The 20,734-nt window shown below is 36.8% G+C and overlaps 1 protein-coding gene across 1 annotated transcript in view; it reads left to right on the forward strand.

The window, feature by feature from the left end:
• Window positions 1–20,734, forward strand: part of NUBPL (nucleotide binding protein like) — a 78,769-nt gene that overhangs the window by 35,798 nt on the left and 22,237 nt on the right. Inside the window, exon 7 of the mRNA XM_038137812.1 lies at window positions 12,657–12,750. Within this exon, the coding sequence (XP_037993740.1) occupies window positions 12,657–12,750 (94 nt within the window). The remainder of the gene's footprint in view (window positions 1–12,656; window positions 12,751–20,734) is intronic.

Consider the following 20,734-nt stretch of genomic DNA (forward strand, 5'->3'; position numbering starts at 1 on the left):
AGCATTGAAGGCATTTAACTTGTATTATGGCACTAAATTTTCAACACAGGAAAAGAGTGAGATGGTGCAATGGGAAATTTTAGCAAAAGGGGTAAGAAACATAAATACTCTTTGTTTTTCAAACTTTTGTAGACTTTTTGTGTTCTAGTACAAATGTAAGAGTGTATGCACCCTTGTTTGTGTATCAACAGAAGATATGTAGAAGAAATATATATGCTTAGTGCAGATTAATACTGTATTCCTCTTTCTATATTTTGTCTTTTGGCAAATATCCATCCATCTTAGGATACTTGCTAATTTCAAAACTGACATGTGTTTCACAATATTAATGTGTTTATCCGATTTATCTCCAAGTAATCGAGGCAGATAGTCTGTAGCAGATATTTACAGTTTATATTTCATAGAACTAAACAAAGCTGCTATACGTATATGCTTATATTATAAAAAACAAAGATTGTAGTTTTTTGCATATTTGCAGTGCATAATTCTAAAATACAGTACTCTTACTTACAGTGTCACTAGGCTGGAAAATTTGCAAGCTTTTCCACAATTACAAAAATATTTATTCTGTTTATTTCTTCTGCTTCGAGATGCCTCAGCCTGAGGTGGAATGGAGATAATTAGATCAGGCTAAAGTCTGCCACGTTATAGTTTTGGCAAAAGGAAAAAGTTAATCAAAGCAATAGGAGCGGTTGCATCTTTAGGGAGTTGGAAAACTTCTATTTTTGTTTTTGTGATGTAGAGTATGAGAATTAAAAGATCCGGACATTTCATCCCTAAACACAGTCATTGGTATGTGGTGCGGGAGATTCATTGGTATTATGTATTTGTTCTATTTAGAAAGGTCCTTTGCTCTTGGAGTTATTTTGAAAAGAGGAGCAACACTCAGTAATAAATAGTGACTGAACTGCCAGTACTAAAACTGCACTAGGATACGCCACTAAGACTGCATCCACAGCTGAAAGATGGTCAACAATAACTCCAAATGCTTCTGAGATTTTTCTTACGTCTTTAATAAGCTTTCCTTTAAGTCAAGGAAGGTCAAATTCCGTTCTCTTGTTTTATCTCTGAAATAAGGAAACTGTTTCAAGGGCAAGATAAGATGACCCATTCATACCTTACAAAAAATGTTTTAAAAATTCCTATACTCACTTTTGGTTATGTTTATTTTGCTGAGACTAAGGACAAATAAACTAGTTTCTTCTCCTTCCGAACCGACTTAAATCAATGGAAATCTCTACACTAATTTCTCCACCATGGTTCAGCTGTGATGTTGATGTTTAGAAAAGCTTGCTACAGGAATTTGACTGATGATAATTAATTTGCTCATATGTTAATCACCTTGAAAGGTCCTGTCTGTCCAGAGAGAACTGCCTTAACCAGTCCCAGTCAGTATGTACATATTAAAGAAAATGATGGTACTTCCTGGAGATCAGAAGCTGAACATTGATGCAGAGATGTACTGTAGCCAGAAATGTGAGAGATGGCAGAAAGCTCTTTCTTTCCACTCCTCTGTCCCCCAGTTAGAGCACTTCTGTTGGCACCCTTTGGCTTGTGTGTTCCTGTGTGTTCTGGGGTGGGTGTGACTGAACGAATATGGGCTTGATTCTTTTTGTTTCCAGCTGAAGCTACAGAACCTGTTCTCTTGCCTTTCTTCCCTTAATGAAGCAGGATCCATACAGCTCCCTGTTGCTTTATTGGCTTGCATTAGTAGCTGATATGAAAAGGTTGCTGAAAGGAATTGACAATCATAGAGAGAAGTGTTAAGGAAACCAGAAAAACCCGAAAACATTAGCCAGCATCTTACTGCTGAACTGGAATCATTTGCAGTAAATGTACTTTAAATGTCTTTGAGGATTAAAAAAAAAAAAAAAAAGGCAGAAAAAAAAAAGCCTAACAGCATAGTGAGAATGTATTTACAGCAAACATTTCTTGGCCTGGTTCCTCAGCTGTCATAGTTATGACTGTGCAGTTACTGCTGCTGTGGGAACAGGCTGGGAGAGTGTTTTCTTTGCTCTGCTTCCAGTAGTCTCAGCTCTCACACATATTACACAGGTGTGCATGTGTCTGCTTTCCTTTGCATAAAACAAAACAAATGCAAAACATGCAACTGTTTTGCTGGGTTTCTTGACTAGACAGGAAGAAATGGCTGAGAGCTCATAATGTCTTAAAATGGCTGTGTTTGGGTTAGATTTTTTTTTTATTTTTTTCCCTCAAGGTTTTAAAGGAAAGTGCCTTAAGGTTTCTCTGTAACAAAGTTTAGAACTTTGTGCCTAAATGGCATCCAGCACCATTCTTGGAAAGAGGTAATGATTTAAGCATGATGTGAAGTGTTTGCTGAACAGGAATAGTGGTGGTAGAGGAGCAAAGGAAAGAGAAGGCACTGCTTGTTCTCTTTTCTAAATGAAACTTCTGTTATTTATGTAAACTTTTTCAAAAAAATGGGAGACACCTAATGCTACTCTTCTACTTTCTCTGTTCTTCTCCACTAATAAGAGGGTTTGTTCTTTGTTTCTAGCTGCTGTAGGTTAGATGTAAAAAGGGATGTGGGCATGGCTGTGCTGCGCTTAAGAGGCTGGTGCCCTGCTTGCAGGAGTGAAAAGTTAAACCAAAGCTCAGCCTGGAGTCACTGCATACCTGGAGTGATGAGAATACATCACTTATCATTCTCAGTGGTACTGAGGGATTACTTCGCCCCCCTGGAGGTACCTTCAGACTCTTTGGCAGTGCCATAGCAGAATAGGTGCTGTATCTTGGAGTGCTGAAGTTTAGAGCTTGGTGTGGAATAAGTGGAAATCGGTGATGTAAGTCAGTGGGAGTAAGTTTGCCAGGTGGAATGAAGTGGTACTGAAGGTGTTGAATGAGAGGGCTATAAGGAAAGGCGGGTAGGCTCAGTTTCTGTCTCTGTACTGGATTTCAACACCTAAATGTAACCTTATTGGACAGCTGCGTGGAGTGAAGATTTAAAGCCAAAACCGAGCATCTTCTGTTATGTGCCAAGATCCTTCTTTTAGCTGAACTTCACAGGCTTATGCTCTGTTCATAATAACAGCCTTGGAAGCCTGGAGGTGAGAAGTGCAAATTTGGTTACGTTAGCAGTTTAGCATTTAAGGCTATATTACCTGCTACCCTGGAGAGTGCCCTGCAGTCCCATGCAGCAGTCGTAACCCTCTGCACTACAGCTAGAGATGCAAGATTCCTAGACTAGATGTGTGAAGGGGGAGCATGACCAGATTTGTGCAGGAGATTCATTTCATGTGAGGGTTTAGCTTTCTAGGTGAATACCTTAGCTGCCAGCCATATATAGGATCATCATGGCTTCTGTGGCTTTTGCATTTTTACTTACACAGTTTTATCCAGCTAAATACCACCTGCCTGGGAAATGAAAAGTGACATCTTCCCATTCATAGGTAGGTTCTCTCATATGTCTAATTGTGATATTAAGCAGGTTTTTTTTTTTTTTGTTTGATTCTTCTGTTTTTTAATGGCCACATGTGCTCAGCTTTGTGTTGGGTTCAGTGTTGCCAGTGGCAGGTGCATTTAGAGACTGTCTGCTACATTGGGCTTGTAAGACTTTCTCCTTTCCCACAAATGTGTGTATAATTAATGGATCCCAAATTGGCTGCAGGTTGAAATTTTATGCTCAATGGAGATTTTCTGTTTCCTTTCCTGAGCAGTCAAGATGTTTGGGAGAATGTGTAGGTGGAGCTCACCAAAGCTGCTTTTTGAGCATGTTTTCTTCCCATTTTTCAGCCGTTCTTTTTCATCTTTTTGATCAAATAGAAGTGGAACCTCACTACCTTGGAATATTGATTGAACTTTGACACATTGTTTAGCATTACACGTTAATTATACTTATTAAATAACTATGAGTGTAACTGTATAAACAGATTTTAAAAATTAACATTGAATTAATATATGTTAAACCAATTGCACAGAGTTGTTTCTTTTCTTTTTAATAATCCAGCTTGCATTTTGTCTGTTGGAAGCTGACAGATTGATCCTTCACTCAAACCGTCTTTCCATATCTCTTTTGCTCCCAGAAAATAACTGCAGATATCCAAGAATAGCAGCAGGTTTTGTACCAGTATTCTTTGTAGAAAGTGATTATTTTTCACATCCCAAGTGATTGACACAAACGTAAAGTAATTGTGCTTAAGGTACCAGAGATTAGTGTCATGGGGCTTTTTTCCCCCTCCCCCTCCCTAACAAAGGAAAAACTGCCTTTCTGTACTATTCATGAAGCTGTAGAAGATGTTTCACTTCTCACTGTGTTTTGCTCCATCAATAGTATCTTTTAAAAGAAAGATTATGTTCTCCTAGCAGAACGCTGCCTTTGGAATCCAGCTCTTAAGTGGACACCCATTTAAAATTCTTTTTTTGCTAGATTTTTTATTCTGTATAAAAATGTATTAAATAAGAACTGGGGCTAAAGAAAAAGCTAGGAAGTCAATAAAAATGTGAAGATTCTCCATTGCTTGGCAGTAATCTCTGGATGTCCCTGAGACTCATGGTATCAGCACCTTCAGCAAATTATTTTAATGTGGTTTAGAACACAAGTAACACTTTTATTGTTACAGATTCATAACTGAAGACACTAGTGAATGCAAAAGCATTGTTCTGTGTGCACAGCAATTGTTTTGCCAATCCATAATTTCACACTTTAATAAATTATCTGTTGTCTAATTCATAGTAAATACTACGCCAGAAGTATGATATTCAGCACATCTTTAAATTGTGACTGTGTTATATGTGTGACTGCAAAATGTGTATAGTTTTAAAATTTATTTGTTTTTGTTTTTACATCTTGTCTGTGTCATTAAGGCCCTTTCTATGTTCTGCTATTTGTAAGGACAATGTATATGCAATTTTTCTTGCACCTTTCTGACCTAAAGGCAGCTTTTTGATAGAGAACATATACAGTCTCATGGTCATGAATCTGCTCTGTTCACTCTCATGCATACTCCTGCTTACATTCTTTTCTCACAGTCTTTCATCTTCTTCAATCTTCCTGTTGAGTTGAAAGGGTCTATATTTTGTGCAGCCTTGTTGTTACTTCTTGTTAGAAGTATTGATTTTTGTGCTTTGGCATAATTCAAGCAGACTTTCCAACACTGGCTTCATTTGCATGGGATGACTTTTTTGAATTCAGTGACTGCTGAAGATATACTTGTGAATTTAAGTACAGAAATTTTGGAGGACAAATTTAAATCCATATTGGTGAAAAACATGTTGTTTAAAAAAAAAGAAAATGGGCATTTTTAAAATTTAAAATTCATGTTTCAACTCAAGGCTAGTTACTTTAAAACCTGATAACTTCTCACCAGGCAGAAAATTAAGTTCTATATTGAGATTTACTATGTTTTGGTCTCTGTTCAGTGGTCTAGGTCTAATTGATTCTATTTTAGTTTTTATGTTGTACTGTTTATGGTAATACTGGAGGGTTTTCTTCAGCAGCCTTTTAAGTTACTTGAATAATACCTATCATGTTACTTTCTTTAGTAATCCTTTTTCAGACGGCCTTAGACTGGCCTTTGTAGAAGTTCCCTTTTCTGTACAAGAAAAGAATTGTACGTTGTAGTTGAGAAACAGAATTTTCTGACATTTTTAATCTAATGATTTGTAGTTTAAGTGCTGATTTTAAATCATTGTTTCAGTGATGGTCATTAAATGGTACCTACAGTGTTGGTACCCAGTAAGGAATTTATATATTTTTTTCCTTATGCCAGAAAATGAACTGAAACTGAAGAAGAAAATTGTGTTTACTTCTCAAGGAACTTAAGGAAGTTAAATAACGTACGAAGCAATTTAGGAACATGACTTTCCATTGCATAGTTTAAGTATTTAGTCTTAAATTATATATCAGCTTTTAACATCATTACAGAAGTATAGGCTGAAATACATATGGGGAGTGGGCTTATTAAGCCTTTCGATATTTGTTGCCAATACTTACAATTTTTCCTTCTGTTGTTGTTTTTGGGAAAATCTGATTCAGACAGCTTATATAAATTTTATGAGCTTAAGTTGGGTCCTGATAATACTGCCTTAAAAATGTGTTATTTGACTTTGGGTTTAGCTAGCAAACAATGATTTTGCCTTTGTGTATTAGTAAGGAGAACTCAAAGAGAATTTGTGGTTTAGATGATGTTTTTAACGTAGCTGTACAACCTGATGATTAGTTTAATTAGAAGATGTGATGCTAGCCCAGGTTCTTCTGATTTGTTGACCTTTACCTAACTTTTGTATTTAGTTTTATTGCAAAAAGATGTAGGAATAGACACTTGCTTATTCAGTATTTCTTTTCCTGTTGTCATTATTCAGCAGCTGAACTACAGGCAATTCTGTATTGTAGAACCTGGGAAAAAAACCCCATGGTGTGTTTCTGAAGAAAAGTTTCTGCAAATTATGTATTGCAGTCTGTGGTTCAAGGGTAGAGACAGCAGCAGACCAATGATCAATCTCAAGACTGCGTAATAGAAATTTGTTTTCCAAACTGTCATCTTTTAGAGAGCAGACTCTGGGAAATGGGAATCACAGCTCACAAAAGCTCTTTGTAGTAACAGCTTGAACCTAGGGGAAGAGCCTTTTGTATGTAGTAGTGCTGAGATAGTCTGCGTCAGAATTATTCCTTGTCAGTCACCCTCAGAGATTATCCCCAGGCTCTTGTGGGCTTTCCAGACTGCCCCACAGCTGGGTTCCATCTTCCCTTCAAGCTGATATGATGTTGGCTGGGCTTCCTGAAGAAGCTTGGTGTTGAATGCCTTCCTGTCTCCTGGAACACCACACAGAGAATAACCTCTTTATTGTTGCTTTCTGGCAGGTGTTGCCTTTTGTTGGTTATACAAATGAAGGTGACAGAAAACTTCAGGTTACTGTGTTTGCCTTCAGCTCTTAACATTATTAAAGGCCAACAGAGAGGAAGAGGAGGAGGCCAGTTTCTGTTCTGGTTGTTGAATTGAACAGCACTCAGGCATTCTTCCTAGATAATTACGTCTAAAAGTTACTCTTAACCTATATAAGGAAAGACGAGGAGAATTTCCTTCTCCTTGTGCACGTCTTTGTAGCAGACTGTTCTTATGGTTCACCTCAGTTTCTCTCTGAACTTGGCACAGCAGACTGCTCATAAATACCTTAGAGGGAATTTGAACTGTGCATCTGTTTTTCATGGTGTCACATTGCAAAGCTTTGAGATTGGTTGAGCATCAGAGGACAAGTCAGAGGGGCAGTTGTGTTTGTTCACAAAGTGTCGAGTTGTGTTAAGCACTGTGGCATATCCTGTTGTGATACTACCAAAGAGAAAGTTTCCACAGGGGCTAAAAATCTTCTGGATTATGTCTGGGGCATGTCTCCTTTCTTTATTAAATACTTCTGAAAGTACATTAAAAAATTAGATTAAAATGCCATGTTTCATTATGCTGTTCATAGATTATCTGCTTGCTTACACTGTGAAACTATTTACTTGTTTCTAATGTTTGTGTGTGTCTAAGTGGCATTTTGTAAGTAATTTTTCAAGGAATTACTTTATCATATTATCATTTTACCATATTAATTTCAAGGAATTGTTTTATCTTAAAATACATGGTTTTTATTTTAAATGCATGTTTTATTTTAACACATAAGTACGTGTGAATAGGTATATAAATTTTCACTTAGGAACACAATTTCTTACCTTTACTTTGTTCAGATGTTTGCCTGTATTAAATCATTAACATACACACAAAGTAGTTAGGAGAGGAGGATGGATCTGGCAGGAATAGCACTTAAGCTGCTTGCAGTGTAGCTCTTGCTGTTTTCCTGATACTGGTGTTCAATTTGGCTGGCTGCTGCCAAGTCTGCACCTGCATAATGCTTGATTGTAACTCTGCATGAATTCCTCTTAATAAGAACAAATAAATAATATCTTCTGTTATTTACCAAACAACCAAACATGAGGATTACTTCAAAGTCATAAGTAGCAATCCCTCTTCTGTTCTAATGCTTTATCATTTCTGCCTCATGCACAGAGGATGCTCAGGCTTCATTCCTCAACAGAAATGTCATCTATATCTCTGTGTTCTACCTCGGGTTTAACTTGCTATTTAGAACCCCTACTCAAAATGCATATCTGGTGTTTTGATTATGGATTGTCACATAAACAGAATGATTGATTAAAGTAATTTACATAGAAGCATTCCTGGGGTTTCTGAGCAAGGGAAAATACACAGAAGCACATGGCACTTAATTACTTTGCTTAACAATAAATGTCAAGTTAAACCTTTTTAAAAAAAGATGAATGCTGTGCTTAAAGAAAACGCAATTACATTTCTATGCTTTGAAATGTTTTACACACTGTATACATTAGAGGGGCAAAGACATTAACACCTCTGTACATGCAAAGGTGCTGACAGATTTCAGATGCTACAAGGCAGGCTTTTGTAGTCCTGTCTGCCTATTGCTTGCAAAGGGAACTCCTTTACTGTAATGTGCTGTTAATCTGAGCTCATTTTCCTGCGTGAAACCACATTTGCATACACACACACTTCTTGGAACTCATTGAGAACATGAGGACAGTGGTCCCGATTTGGTAAATTGTTGCATATAAACAGGCTTTTAATTCAAATTAGTGTTGTATATCACAGCCGGATTATTTGTTCCATTTTAACAATGTTGAATTAATGGCAAAAGTAGATTTCAAAAAGCCACTCCTGATTTTATGTTCCAGTTCTAAATTTAATTAAAAATGTCATTCCCCTCTTCCTTTCTACTATGCTGCAGTTTAGTAACAGACCTGGAATTTCTTCTTTCGTTAAATAAAGTGTACACTTCTATAACAAATTGTCCAAATTATATTCAGTAATGTGTTTAATAAAAGATTTTCGTACTGCTGTATTCCTGTGGGAGGGTAATGGAGGAGCAACTGAATGACATCCAGTCCTTGCAGAATAGAAGCAAATAAGAGGAAGTCCACAGTGAGAAATGGGGTTACATGCAGCATTCCCCAGCCCAAGTCTGAGCAAATCTGTATGTCTAGACACTACTGCTCACTACTAGGCAAATAGACTAGCTCAGTTCTTTGCAGAAATTTTGGCTGTATCATTTTGGTGCAGCTCTCCCTTCTTGCCCTGAATTACGAATGAAAAAGAGGAAAATTAAATTTTGAGGATAATTACTTGACTGCATTCAAAATAAAAACATGGTTAGTTTTGACTAGGAATGATTTTCCAATCTAGTTTGCCACCTGACTTTTACCAGTTCAGCACCACTAGCAGTGGCATGGCTCAGAGAGGTTTGTGGACGGTGGTGCTCTTATATATTCAGTACTTAGGGACTTTGGCATCTTTACTATGGCTTTTTCTGGACTTGGGAGACAAAATCCTGTTTTCTGCCTACTCTACACAGTGGCAAGATGTCCTCTCCACTTCTGCTGGAATGGTGTAGCTACTCCATTTTTCTGTGCTCAAATTTGTAAGTATTAGAACAGACTACAATTAATTTGATAAACAGCTCATTTATTTTTCTTTTCAATCCATGAATTTGAAGAAAATATATGAAATAAGATGTTTACACTGCCATAAATTAAATAAAGCGTTATAATTTAATTATACTATGTGTTAACAGAGTATTTCTCCTGTTGCCTAGCAATGAGATGTACCATGAGATTCATCATGTGCTTAAGACTCCTTTATTAACTTCAGTTTTCAAAGGTTTGTAACTATTGAAAAAACATTTGTAGGACAATCCAGGAAGTGCATGTTGGATGTAATGGGTCGCTTACTGAGGAAGTTTGAGGCAGAAAGCTCTGGTGCCCTCTGATTTCTGTACCTTTTCTCCCCTACTACAATATGGGGTAAATTTTGAAAGTAACTTCTCGAGCAAGACTTTGTGTATCCTCACAAATCTGAATGTCTAGGAAAGGCTTTGAGCTGCTGGCGTTTGCTGTCACCTCCAGTAGTGTTGCACAACTGTAATGCTTGGTACATTGGGTGATCACATGGAACTTGATCAAGGAGACTAGTGCTTGAAGAGTTTGGAGGAGGAGCAAAACATTTGGTAAGGCTGAAAAGAAAAGCTCTAGGTCAAGCCAAGAGAGTCACTTTTTTTCACAGGAGGAGCTAGCTTTAAGTTAGGCCTGCAAGTATAAGCAAAACCAGACAGCTTTTATTTAGCTTGACAAGAAAACATTTTCCTTTTCAGTTAACTCTGATAGGGGTGGGATTTGGATTGTTTTGTACAACTCCGTAAGGCAGTGCTGTACCTAAAAGGACTTGAATGTGAGCTACTGGAGAAAATGGCTGAAAACTAATAAATAGCCAAGCTTTTTTTCCAAGATTATACCCAAGAAACAAGTGTTTTTAGCAGACAAAGTGATTAGAAACTGTGTTAGAATGATAGCAGTGCTGTGCCACTCATAGATGTGTTTCCAGATTGCATCTTGCTGTAAGACAAAAGGAAAAAAAAATTTATTGATTCCATTTTGTAGGATTTAAGGAAGGAGAATATGATTACTGGAATTGTATTATATATTGTGTATATACATATATATATATATATATATATGGATTTAACAGAAGATCCCAGAATCAAGCTTCATGAAGATGGGGGGGGAGGTAGAAGGTATTTTGAATTTATCCATTAATCCTTTTTAAAAGCTAAAACTGCCTATACCTACCATTTCAAAATGGTTCTGATTATTATGAAAGATCCAGATTTTGTATTTTGAGATGTATGCATGTTACTTACAGAAGGTCTGTGTGTTTAGTTGCAAATCTTCAATGAATGTGGCTTTATTCATGTTGTAAACTACTACATCTATATAATTTCAAATTGTCACCTTTAAAATGGTTGATTTGTAATTAAGAAACATAGAAATTTGAAGTTCATGCCTTCATGTGAGCAAAATAGTTTTTACTGGACAAGGAGGCATTAATTGGCAGTGGCATTTATCTGGTGAATAACTAAGCAAGATTAATTAAGAAAACCAGAAAAAACCAGATAACATTTTTTTTTCAGATAAAATGGCTTTTGTACCCTTGGTTGTTTCAGTATGTATATTTTTGCACATATATGTAGTTTTTCTTTGGAGATATGTAGTGTCAATATGACTATGAATGGTAATTGATTTTAGTCTGCTAGATGTAATTTTTTGGACAAAATGTGGATATTATTTATAAATGACATAGATCAATATCAAATATGAAGAAATGCAGCATTTGCTGTGGTTAACAGACGTGCATTTCCTGTTTAGTTAGACTGTCTTAGGCATGGTTTAGTGTTCCTGCAGCCTTTGTATAGAAAATGAGAAAAGGGAGGTGTGCCTGAGAGTCCCTAATTTAGACACCTAAAGTTAGAATTTTCAGCTAACCTTTTCCGTTCCTGTTCTCTCATAAATGCTCTGAAATCTTCCTTCTCCCTTAGTCTGCCTCGAAAAATTCTCTTTCTCACTTGAGTGCTTAGTGGGTTAATGATCTGGATTTCATGTAGGATGTGCTTCCCTAGAAGATCATCATCCATACAAGAACTGAATGAAAATGAATGAGTATTGCCCTGACAGGGTCTAGTATTCCATGCAATAACTAGGGGACTGGCAAAGTGTTGATTATTTTTTGCTGTTAAAATGGCACTTCAGGAAATGTGTAAAATACAATGCTCTAGTTTGGCATTTTCCTGTTTTAAAGCACCTCATACAGTTGTATCTTGCAAATGTTTTATGAATCAGAAACATACCATATAATTCCATTGTATCTGTTGGGAAATGTTTGGATAAAGTATAGAGAGCTCCATTATATATACTTCTGTATATATACTATATATATACTATATGCTCAATTACATAGATTAGGCCTAGGATCATTTCTGTTCTCATTAAGAGAACATTTATCTCCGTGCACTATGCTCTAGGGAGATTTTTTTGGCTCTTCTGGAAAATTTGTCCTAGTAAAAAATGTAAGTAATCACAGCATTCTCATGGAGTCTAATATCTTTAATGGATGCTCTCATTTGATGTCTCACAACCATTAAACTTTTTTAATTTTGGAATGTTAAGAATATTGTCACTCTGTATAATTATAGCTGTTGATTTTAATTTAACAAATCTGGGGTGTTCTGTTTCTTTGTTTTTCTTTTCTCCTAACGCCTCTTTTTCCTAGGAAAAAAGTCCGGTACTGATAGCTCTAACTTCATAACAACAAAACAGGAAAAAAAAAAGGTTAAATATGTATCTAGTAAACAAACCATGTAGGTTCAACAAGTGATAAGAAGGAAGGAAAGTAGTCTTAAATTAATGGAAATAACTCCTAAGTGATATTTGTTGCACAAACCCCTTGTTTTTAGCCTGAGTTTTACCTAACATTTGCTTCTAATCCATGATTAAAGAGCTTAAAGTAAACATCTTAAGTTATTGCTAATTTTCTGGGGGGGAAATAATTAAATAATAATTATGCCAATGAAGGTAATGATAACGTTGCCCTCATAGTTTTGAGTGATCAGCACAGATTGTCTCAGGAAAATAAGGTCTTGATCCTTTGCTGAAAGTGACTAAGAGGGCATCTCACTATTATTCTTTTTAGAGGTCCTTGGTTCACTTGTTTACAATACAAGAAACAAGGACTGCACTAAACCACAAAGTGCTCTAAATAAAAACGTGTAAATCTCCACATGTTTATATTGTTGTTTTCTAGGTTGACTGGGGTCAGCTGGACTATTTAGTGATTGACATGCCACCTGGGACTGGAGATGTACAGCTGTCAGTATCACAGAATATTCCAATTGCAGGTATGTATATTGCTTGACTGCTTCAAAGATTTGTAGTTCATTAGGTTGAATAGCTTTAGAAAAATCTTATTTTAAAACACCAGTTAAAAATTACTTCTATTTTTCTTTCCAGTATGCTGGGAAATTGTTTTATCAGTTGTGTGGTGTTGGAAACATTATCAGCGATTTTTAACATGTTAGCATTACAGTTGTGTTGCTTTATTTTAAGCTAAGTTTTGAAAAGATGGAGAAGTCAGTTGTAACTCTTGGAGGAAAGACAGTCTTGCCTAAACCTGCTGAGCTTTGTAGTAGAAAATTTCCTTCTCTGTACCTACTACATAGTGAAGAGAATAAAATAAAAGAGTGATTCATACCCATTTTCTTAGATATGGTACCTAGTAGGTTGCATGTGTCAGTAGCAAAGCAGGAAGGGCTTTAACTCCCAAGGTTTTAAGCAATGAGATGAAATATGACTGTGTCATCGAAGTTTTTGCTAAGGTAGAAATTATTTGAATAATGTACACAAGGGCAGTAAAATTATGCAGTTAAAGAGTTGTGGCTTTATTAGGGGCTTTTTAAAGTACAGTGGCTGTTGATAATTTCTGTTTACTACAGTGCACCTAGATGTCCTGATTTAACATAGAAACGGTCATTAGACTCTTGATTTTCAAGCGATTGTTGTGCCCTTTCCCCACAGAACTCTGCACTGCTTTCAGGAATGTGAGTGGTTATAGTGGTGCACTGGGTCCTCTGGGACAGAGAGGTGATGGAAATTACTTTAGTCCTGTATGTCTTCTAAATTTTGCTGATGTCTGATTTTTATTTGAATTCTGAAATGGCTTCTCTTTGTTCATGCAGTTGTTCAGTTAAGCTTATTTTTTCATCAATCCTAGCTTCATAAAATTAGAAGTGATAGCATCACTTTACATTTGTATTTTCCATTAGTTGGTTTTGTTGACCGTGCTGAAGTTGACTCTTGCAGTTTAAAAAAAAAAGCAATGCATTCTGCTTTTGATGAAGACAAACACAGCAGACAAGGAGTGATAAGATATGTAATTCCCTGTGTTCTTCGTGGCTTGGTGAATTTGTGATTTAGGAAGAGTTTTCTCTCTTGTTTATTGTGGCTGTTTTTCACCCTCACTGGAAGGATGAATTTTTGTGTATTACAGCTTGAACTTCTTCTTTCTTCTTCTTTCGTGTTTTGCTCGTTACTTGCTTTCTGTCTCTTCTCTCAGAGAATCCATTGCATTGTTTAGCATGTTTTTATTTTCTTGAGCTTAGTTCCTTTCAAGGGTATGGAAGAGAATGTTACATATCTTGATGATCATGTCTTTGGAGCAGTGTACAGAATTGTGTTGGTTTTTGCAATTCGTGTTTTCTAAGCACTCTGTATTTTACTTTGGTACAAAAAGTATTTGGTGGTGTGCTACTCTCTTCCCTCTCTGGTTTTCGTATTCTTTCTTTGTCCTTTGAAGATGCCTTGAGTAGTCATGGTATTAGTGGAATAATTTCTCTGTTTTTCCTCAGAGACACCATATGTATCTTAGTTTAGTAAATTTAAAGTGCATTATCTAATTTGCATGAAAGTTGTTCTTTGATTTGCGTTCATGCATATGTGAGATACAGTATTTGCATTACGATTCTTTCATTATTAATCTGTGGCTTCCTCGGGATAGACAGCATAGAATATTTTAACTTTGCCTCTAAATAAATTTACAAAACCTGCACACATATTATTGCCAGCCACTTACAGAATTTTCTGTGAGTGGGAGAAAGAGCACTGGTGAAGATGTTTTGTTTGTGGCAGGTTTGCCCAGATGGGCATGACAAACTGTAGCTTTGCAACATCTGAGCATAAGGGAGATGCTGCTAGGATATGTGAAATGATATGGGGTTTTAATTTCACAAGACTGGTTTCTTTTCCTCCATCACAGGTCCCATAGCTTTCTTGAGTCAAAAGGAGACTAGAGGAATGCTTAACAGGTGTAAGAACAACACAACAGGATATGTCTTATAATTCCAGTAGTCATTAAAGAGACTGTCAGCCTCAGACAACTTGGCTGGAGCAGCAGTTTTGTGTGGGTACTTTTCCTTTGAAAGAAGGTGGAAAAGGAAACTACTGTGACTTTTGGTTTTATTAGTCTTAGTCACCTTACAAGGAAACACATCTTATTTAGTGTATTATTCTTTCATCATCTGTAGCTTTGCTCAAGTTGCAGTCATTCTTCAACAAACTCGTAGATGAGGAATGCTATGATAGCTTGAAAATGTGGTACCTATTTCTGCATAAACACCATTGCTTTCTTCAGATGCAAGTTAGCTTTCCAAGTTGAAATCCAGGGTCAGTCTGGAGAAAAAGGCTTTGTTCATGTCCATTGTTATTTAATCTGTATTGAGTTCTGCTTCCTTACTTCTTCTTTATTCTTTTGTTCCATCTTTTACATGAAGAAAACTTCTAGAAATGGGTTCTTAAGCATTTAGTATTGAGCATGCATGCTTGGCAAAATTAGAAACATCTTTACACGTTTTCCAGCTTTTTAAACATCTTTAAGAACAGAGGTTTAGCTGATTTTATGATGTTTGCTATCAAGATATAGTGAGAACTAATGATATCATGAAAAATAAGGCTTATGATTCCTTTGCATTACCTAGTTGCTAAATTGAGAAATCTAACTTGGTGGATTTGTTTGATCATTTAGCTAAAGGAGGCATAAATTCAATAAATATTATTGGAGATGGATAATTAGCCTCCGTAAAGACTGGGAGAGCAGTTTGTTATTCTCTCCCTTCAGAGTGGGAGGGCTGTGTGGGAAGCAGCAAGAGCATCTCTGTTCAAGAGGCAGTCTCAGAGCCCTGCAGAAGCACTTCTGCCTCGTGGAGAAGCTGCATTGTGGGGGCTGACCATTAAATTAGGCTGTCTGCTGCCCTCTCCTTATTAACGTTTAAGTGAAGTCAGTGTTAGTGAAGTGTGACAGCTTGACAGCTCTGGAGACTGATCCTGTCTCAGCTGGCAGAACCAGCTCCAGGTCAATATTGGAATTGTTCCATTTGCTAAAGGTTTGTCATATCACCCTTTTCTTTGGATATTGAGGTGCCATAGCAGTGAAACCATTAGAAGTATACATCTGCCCAGTGGGAAGCTAACTGAGACTAACAAAGAATTTCACATCTTACTGAGCAATCTTTTAATAATTACAGTAATGAGTATTCAACTGACTGTTTGTAAAGGAGGCAGAAAGGTAAAAGGCTTTAGGTTTTATTTCAGTGCTCTCAGTTTTCCCACATTCTGAAAATAACTTTTTTCCCCTGTACAAAGCATATATTTTAATCTGTGTAATAATAACCTCTGAAAAGGTTGTTAATAGGAATCAGAAAGCTTATTAGTCAAGATAAGCAAAGTGAAAGCAATGTGAATACTGTTTTGTTTCTCAAGTTCTATAAAAGCAGAAGCATTGTTATTGCTAGTCATACAGGAAATTACTTTTGTCACCTCTCATATTTAAAATCAACATAACACAGAATTCGTACCATTTTTAAATTGCCTTATCCTAGAAATGGTGTAATTTTTCTGAATGTTTGCATCTTTCAGCAATATATATGTCTTAATTATCTCCTGAATGCATTTTTTAGGTAGGGCTGAAATATTTATTAAAGGAATTTTTATTAGTTCAAATAAGAATTTTCAAAGAATTGTAATTAATAGGATTTCTTTTGTCAGCAGTGATTTGATAGATTATTTTAAACAAAACTAAAAAGCATATTTTTGTCTCTTACTGGTTCAACATTAAAAATCCTATTTCTATTCAATGTACATTGGATAGAAGAAAGTAAAGGGATGCCACCCATTTGAAGACATTTGGCATTTTTAAATTCTTTGTCATGTGACACACCAAACTTGCACACCAAATTATTTACTCATATTTGTGGTAGTGTTGCACAGACCAGGGTGTAGGATTGTGCACAACTATTTTGTAGCAGTGTGGGGGACTGAACAGAACCCGATCTTGGCTCAATATATAATAACATACAAGAACAGGGAGTTGCAGGTGATGAATCTCTTCAGAAATGAACAGTAAAAAAAAAGTAAATGGAGAATTTAAAATCAGTTTTTTAAAAAAAAATGCTGTTAATGTTTTATAAAACTGTGCATCATTTAGCATGGAAAAAAATTGTGACTTGTATAAGGGTGACTTTTGAAGTTATGTGAAATTGAAAGCTGAGGAGGTATGGTGCTGTTCTCTTGTCTTTTCTGAAGAGAAATGATCAAAAAAAGCCCAGTGCTGCAGTACAAATTGTGTGTAGCATAGAGTTTAAGAAGTGTATCTGTATTCTGTCATTGCTCTTTGTGTGTTTGTTTACCCCTTGTTGCACATCTCTTCCTTTGGTGCACACCACAGATGCAAGGCATCTGATCTTTCCTTTTGCTTTAACAGTAATATACAATGTTTTTCTCTGTTTCTGAGCTTGTTTTCTTCTTCTATGGTGAAGGTAAATAATTAGTTTCTGCAGTAAATTTTGGGAGCTGTTTTATGGGAGCCACTTGGGTAATCGTAAATTTTATTTGCTCTAATTCGGAGTGGCAAATATTAAAAATATCAGATTTTGATGTAGATTTACTCTTCATTTCATGCTGTATTTTGATGTTTTAGATAGCTGCAGGAAAGGAAAGGCAAGTGGGTTTAGGATAGATTGAAAAACAGAAAAAAACCCTGAGTTGCACTAGTGGGGATTTTAAAACAGTTCTTTGTATTTATCCAAATATAATTTGCATGTTGAAATTGTCTGCTTCTGTTGTCAAAATAAATGTAATTGACAAATGCAAATTATTGTCAGGGTTATTTTAGCTTTGGACAGTCCTGGTGCTTCAATATGAACTGTCAGACTCAGTAGACTGTAAATCTAATTTAGACACCAAAATATAGTATGAGTTTACACCCCTCACACTCTTTCAATATAAGTTTAAATTTCATTCTTGGCTCATGGAGTTTGATTTAACACACACTGCCTATTGAAGTTGAATTGATAGTGTATTCTTTAAATTCTATTGTTTCTGAAAAATAGTTTCCAGGTATTCAGGAAAAAATTGTGAAGAATAGAGGCTTTGCAAACTGAGCTTTCTGAGGTCTGGCAACAGTGGCTAGGTGTATGCTAAGTACTAGATCAACTGCAATTGCCTTGTTAGTTTTTAGACCAATTATTCTGAATGGGAATATTCTTTCTACTCTAGGAAGAGTAAACTAGCCTAGTGTTCAGCTGACAATTGCTAAAGGTAATAGAAATCCATATGAATAATGGTATTGTATTTTCTCCTCCAGCTATTTCTTCTGAAAAAGTAAATGTTCAAATCTACTCTTTACCATCCCCACCTCCAAGGGGAAAAAAGTAAACAACAGAATGGTTTGGGGAGCTGATTTTGAAGTAATCTCACTGTTGTCTTTTTTCTGCAGTAGAATGACTCTTTTTACCCAGTTCTCCTCTTTGGATTGGGACCTCTCATTTAAAAAAAAATCATATTAATTTGTCAGAGAGACTATTTGGACTTTGCTCTTGCTTAGTACAGTTCTCATAATAATCTAGACATGATTGGCAAATGCCCTTGAAAGGAGGAGGTGGAATGGAGTTGAGCAGAAAAATGCTAATTCAGATAGCCAAGAAAGAGTGCAAAGTGGCAGTGTCTGTGCAGAATTAGCTTTTTGTTTTAGGCCTGTACTTTGCTGATAGTGCTTGTTCACAGATGTTACTATGAATATTTTCAGTGTTTTCACTTCACTAAATAAATACTTCATGGTAAATGGCATTACTGTGACACATGTCAGTTTGCCATGACCAAAACCAAACATTTTACCACGGTGAGAGTTGTCCTTCCACACCTTTCTCCATGTGATCTGGTGTGAAATGGATGATATAATACTTACTGATCAGTATGGATGAGGGCAGTTTAGCTTTAGGGTGACAGCTTTATCCAGCTGACAATTCCACTGAGCAGGAGGAAAAATATTGATGTAAGATTCTGTTCTCTTTTCATGTGGGCAAGTTGATAATGTCCTGATCTTTTATGACCAGCTGGTTCTTGGGCAGAAGAGGATGTGTGGTTGTTGGAAACATCCCCTGAACAGTTGTTCAATGACTCCTCCAAGAAGAAGGTGGCAAGCAGGCTGGAGGTGTGATGCAGCTAGGATCTAGCCTTTGGGACAGTTCTGAGCTATATTATGAGGTTGAAGTGAGGATCCTGTAATGCAAAATCACACCTGTGGCTCTTTTAAGTTGCTGTTTGTAATAAGATGCCACACACAAAAGCTCAAGGAACTTCTTTATAAGGTTTATCCTAGAAGATGAACTGTTTTCTAATGTTAATTTATCTCTAATTGTTGCCAGTTGAAATTACAGCAAAGACAGAAGTCTTTGTTCTTGCAAGATTTTTTTCTGCATCTTCAAGTGCAAAGATGGATCTGTAATTGCAGGCAAATTTTGTCTATGAAGAGACAAATTTAACAGAAGGTCAGAGGGGCTCTGGAGAGATCCACGATAGAGAAGAGTCAGGTTAACCAGGCTGTTTATGACTGGAAGACGTAATCTAAAAGTTTGAATTTAATGCAGTGGAAAAGGTAGCAAAAACTACAAGAAGTGCTTGAGTGGTGTGGTCAGATCAGGCCATCTACAGCTTTACTGAGGCCTGAATGGTTCCTTGCCAAGTGTGTTCAGTGGCTGCCAGTCAGCAGATATGATTATTCTGTGTCTATATCCTCCAGAACTCTGTCAGCCCCCTGGTTAGTTATACTTCACAGCTTATGAGGTGGCACCGTTTGCTAAGAGGCCAGTATAAGACATGGTCTGATAGCTGTGTGTGGTGGGATTCTTAATCTTGGATGAGAGACCTGTAGCCTGATTCTGAAATCTCTCTGTGCAGATGCTGGAGGGGAAAAAGAATATAGTAGGAGCATCCTTTTCATCCTAAGGTAGACCTTCTACGCTGCTGCTGATGAGCTGCTTTTTAGAGCTCCGTGTTTTTTGCTTGGGTACAAATTGACTATAGCTAAGGTTTAATGAGGTTTCACCTTATGCTTTGTAACTCTAAGCATCTATTGTGAGCCTTAATGATGCAGTGAATATGGGTGATATTTTCTACACTCAGAAATTATAAGCTGTTTGAGTGCTTGTAATTTGCTGAGCACCAGTCCACCAGAAGTGTACCAATGTGCTGTGTTGGCCCATCTTTCTTTTACTGAGGATTAAGGACCTGGGGTTGAAACAGAAAGGCAAACATCAGTGGTACAGGGTATTGTTAGTTCTGTCTCTAATGTGTCCTAAGGATTAAAAATACAGTTAACATAGTTTTTACTAATACAATTTCCTCTGGAGTGCTGAGTCCAGTTCTGGATGCCTCAGGACAAAAGAGTCAGGAAGCTCCTGTGGGTAGACCAGCAAAGGTCAAAGAGTAGGAGATGGCAGCATGTCACTTATAAAGGACACGGGGCTGTTTAGCCTGGAGAAAACTGAAGGGGATCTTGTCAATGTATATAGGTATCTGAAGGGAGAGTGTCAAGAAGGATCTGGGCTCTTCTTGCTGGTACTGAGCAGTAGGAAAAGAGGCAGTGGGCAGAAACTGATGTACAGGAAATTCCACCTGAACATAAGTAGGGACTTCTTTAATGTGCAGGTGATTAAACCCTGGAACAGGCTGCCCAGAGAGGTTGTGGAGCCTCCATCACGGAAAGTACTCAAAAGTCATCTGGACAGAATCATTACTAACATACTCTAAGACCTGCTTGAGCAGAGAGACTGGACCGGGTGATCTGCAGTGGTGCCTTTCAGCCTGACCCATTCACAGATTCTGTGTGATTTGGTCAACATACATCAGCTTTTTGTCAAAGGAAATACATAGAAATTTAAAATAAAATAGAATGCATGAGTAAGTAGATAAGTCAGTTAAACATAAATGTGCTCTACTTAGATATCCTTAGTATGCTCAAGGCACAGAAATTATTTTTCTGCACACAACTGCAAA

This window comes from Motacilla alba, chromosome 5, assembly GCF_015832195.1.
Source record: "Motacilla alba alba isolate MOTALB_02 chromosome 5, Motacilla_alba_V1.0_pri, whole genome shotgun sequence".
Lineage (NCBI taxonomy): Eukaryota > Metazoa > Chordata > Aves > Passeriformes > Motacillidae > Motacilla > Motacilla alba.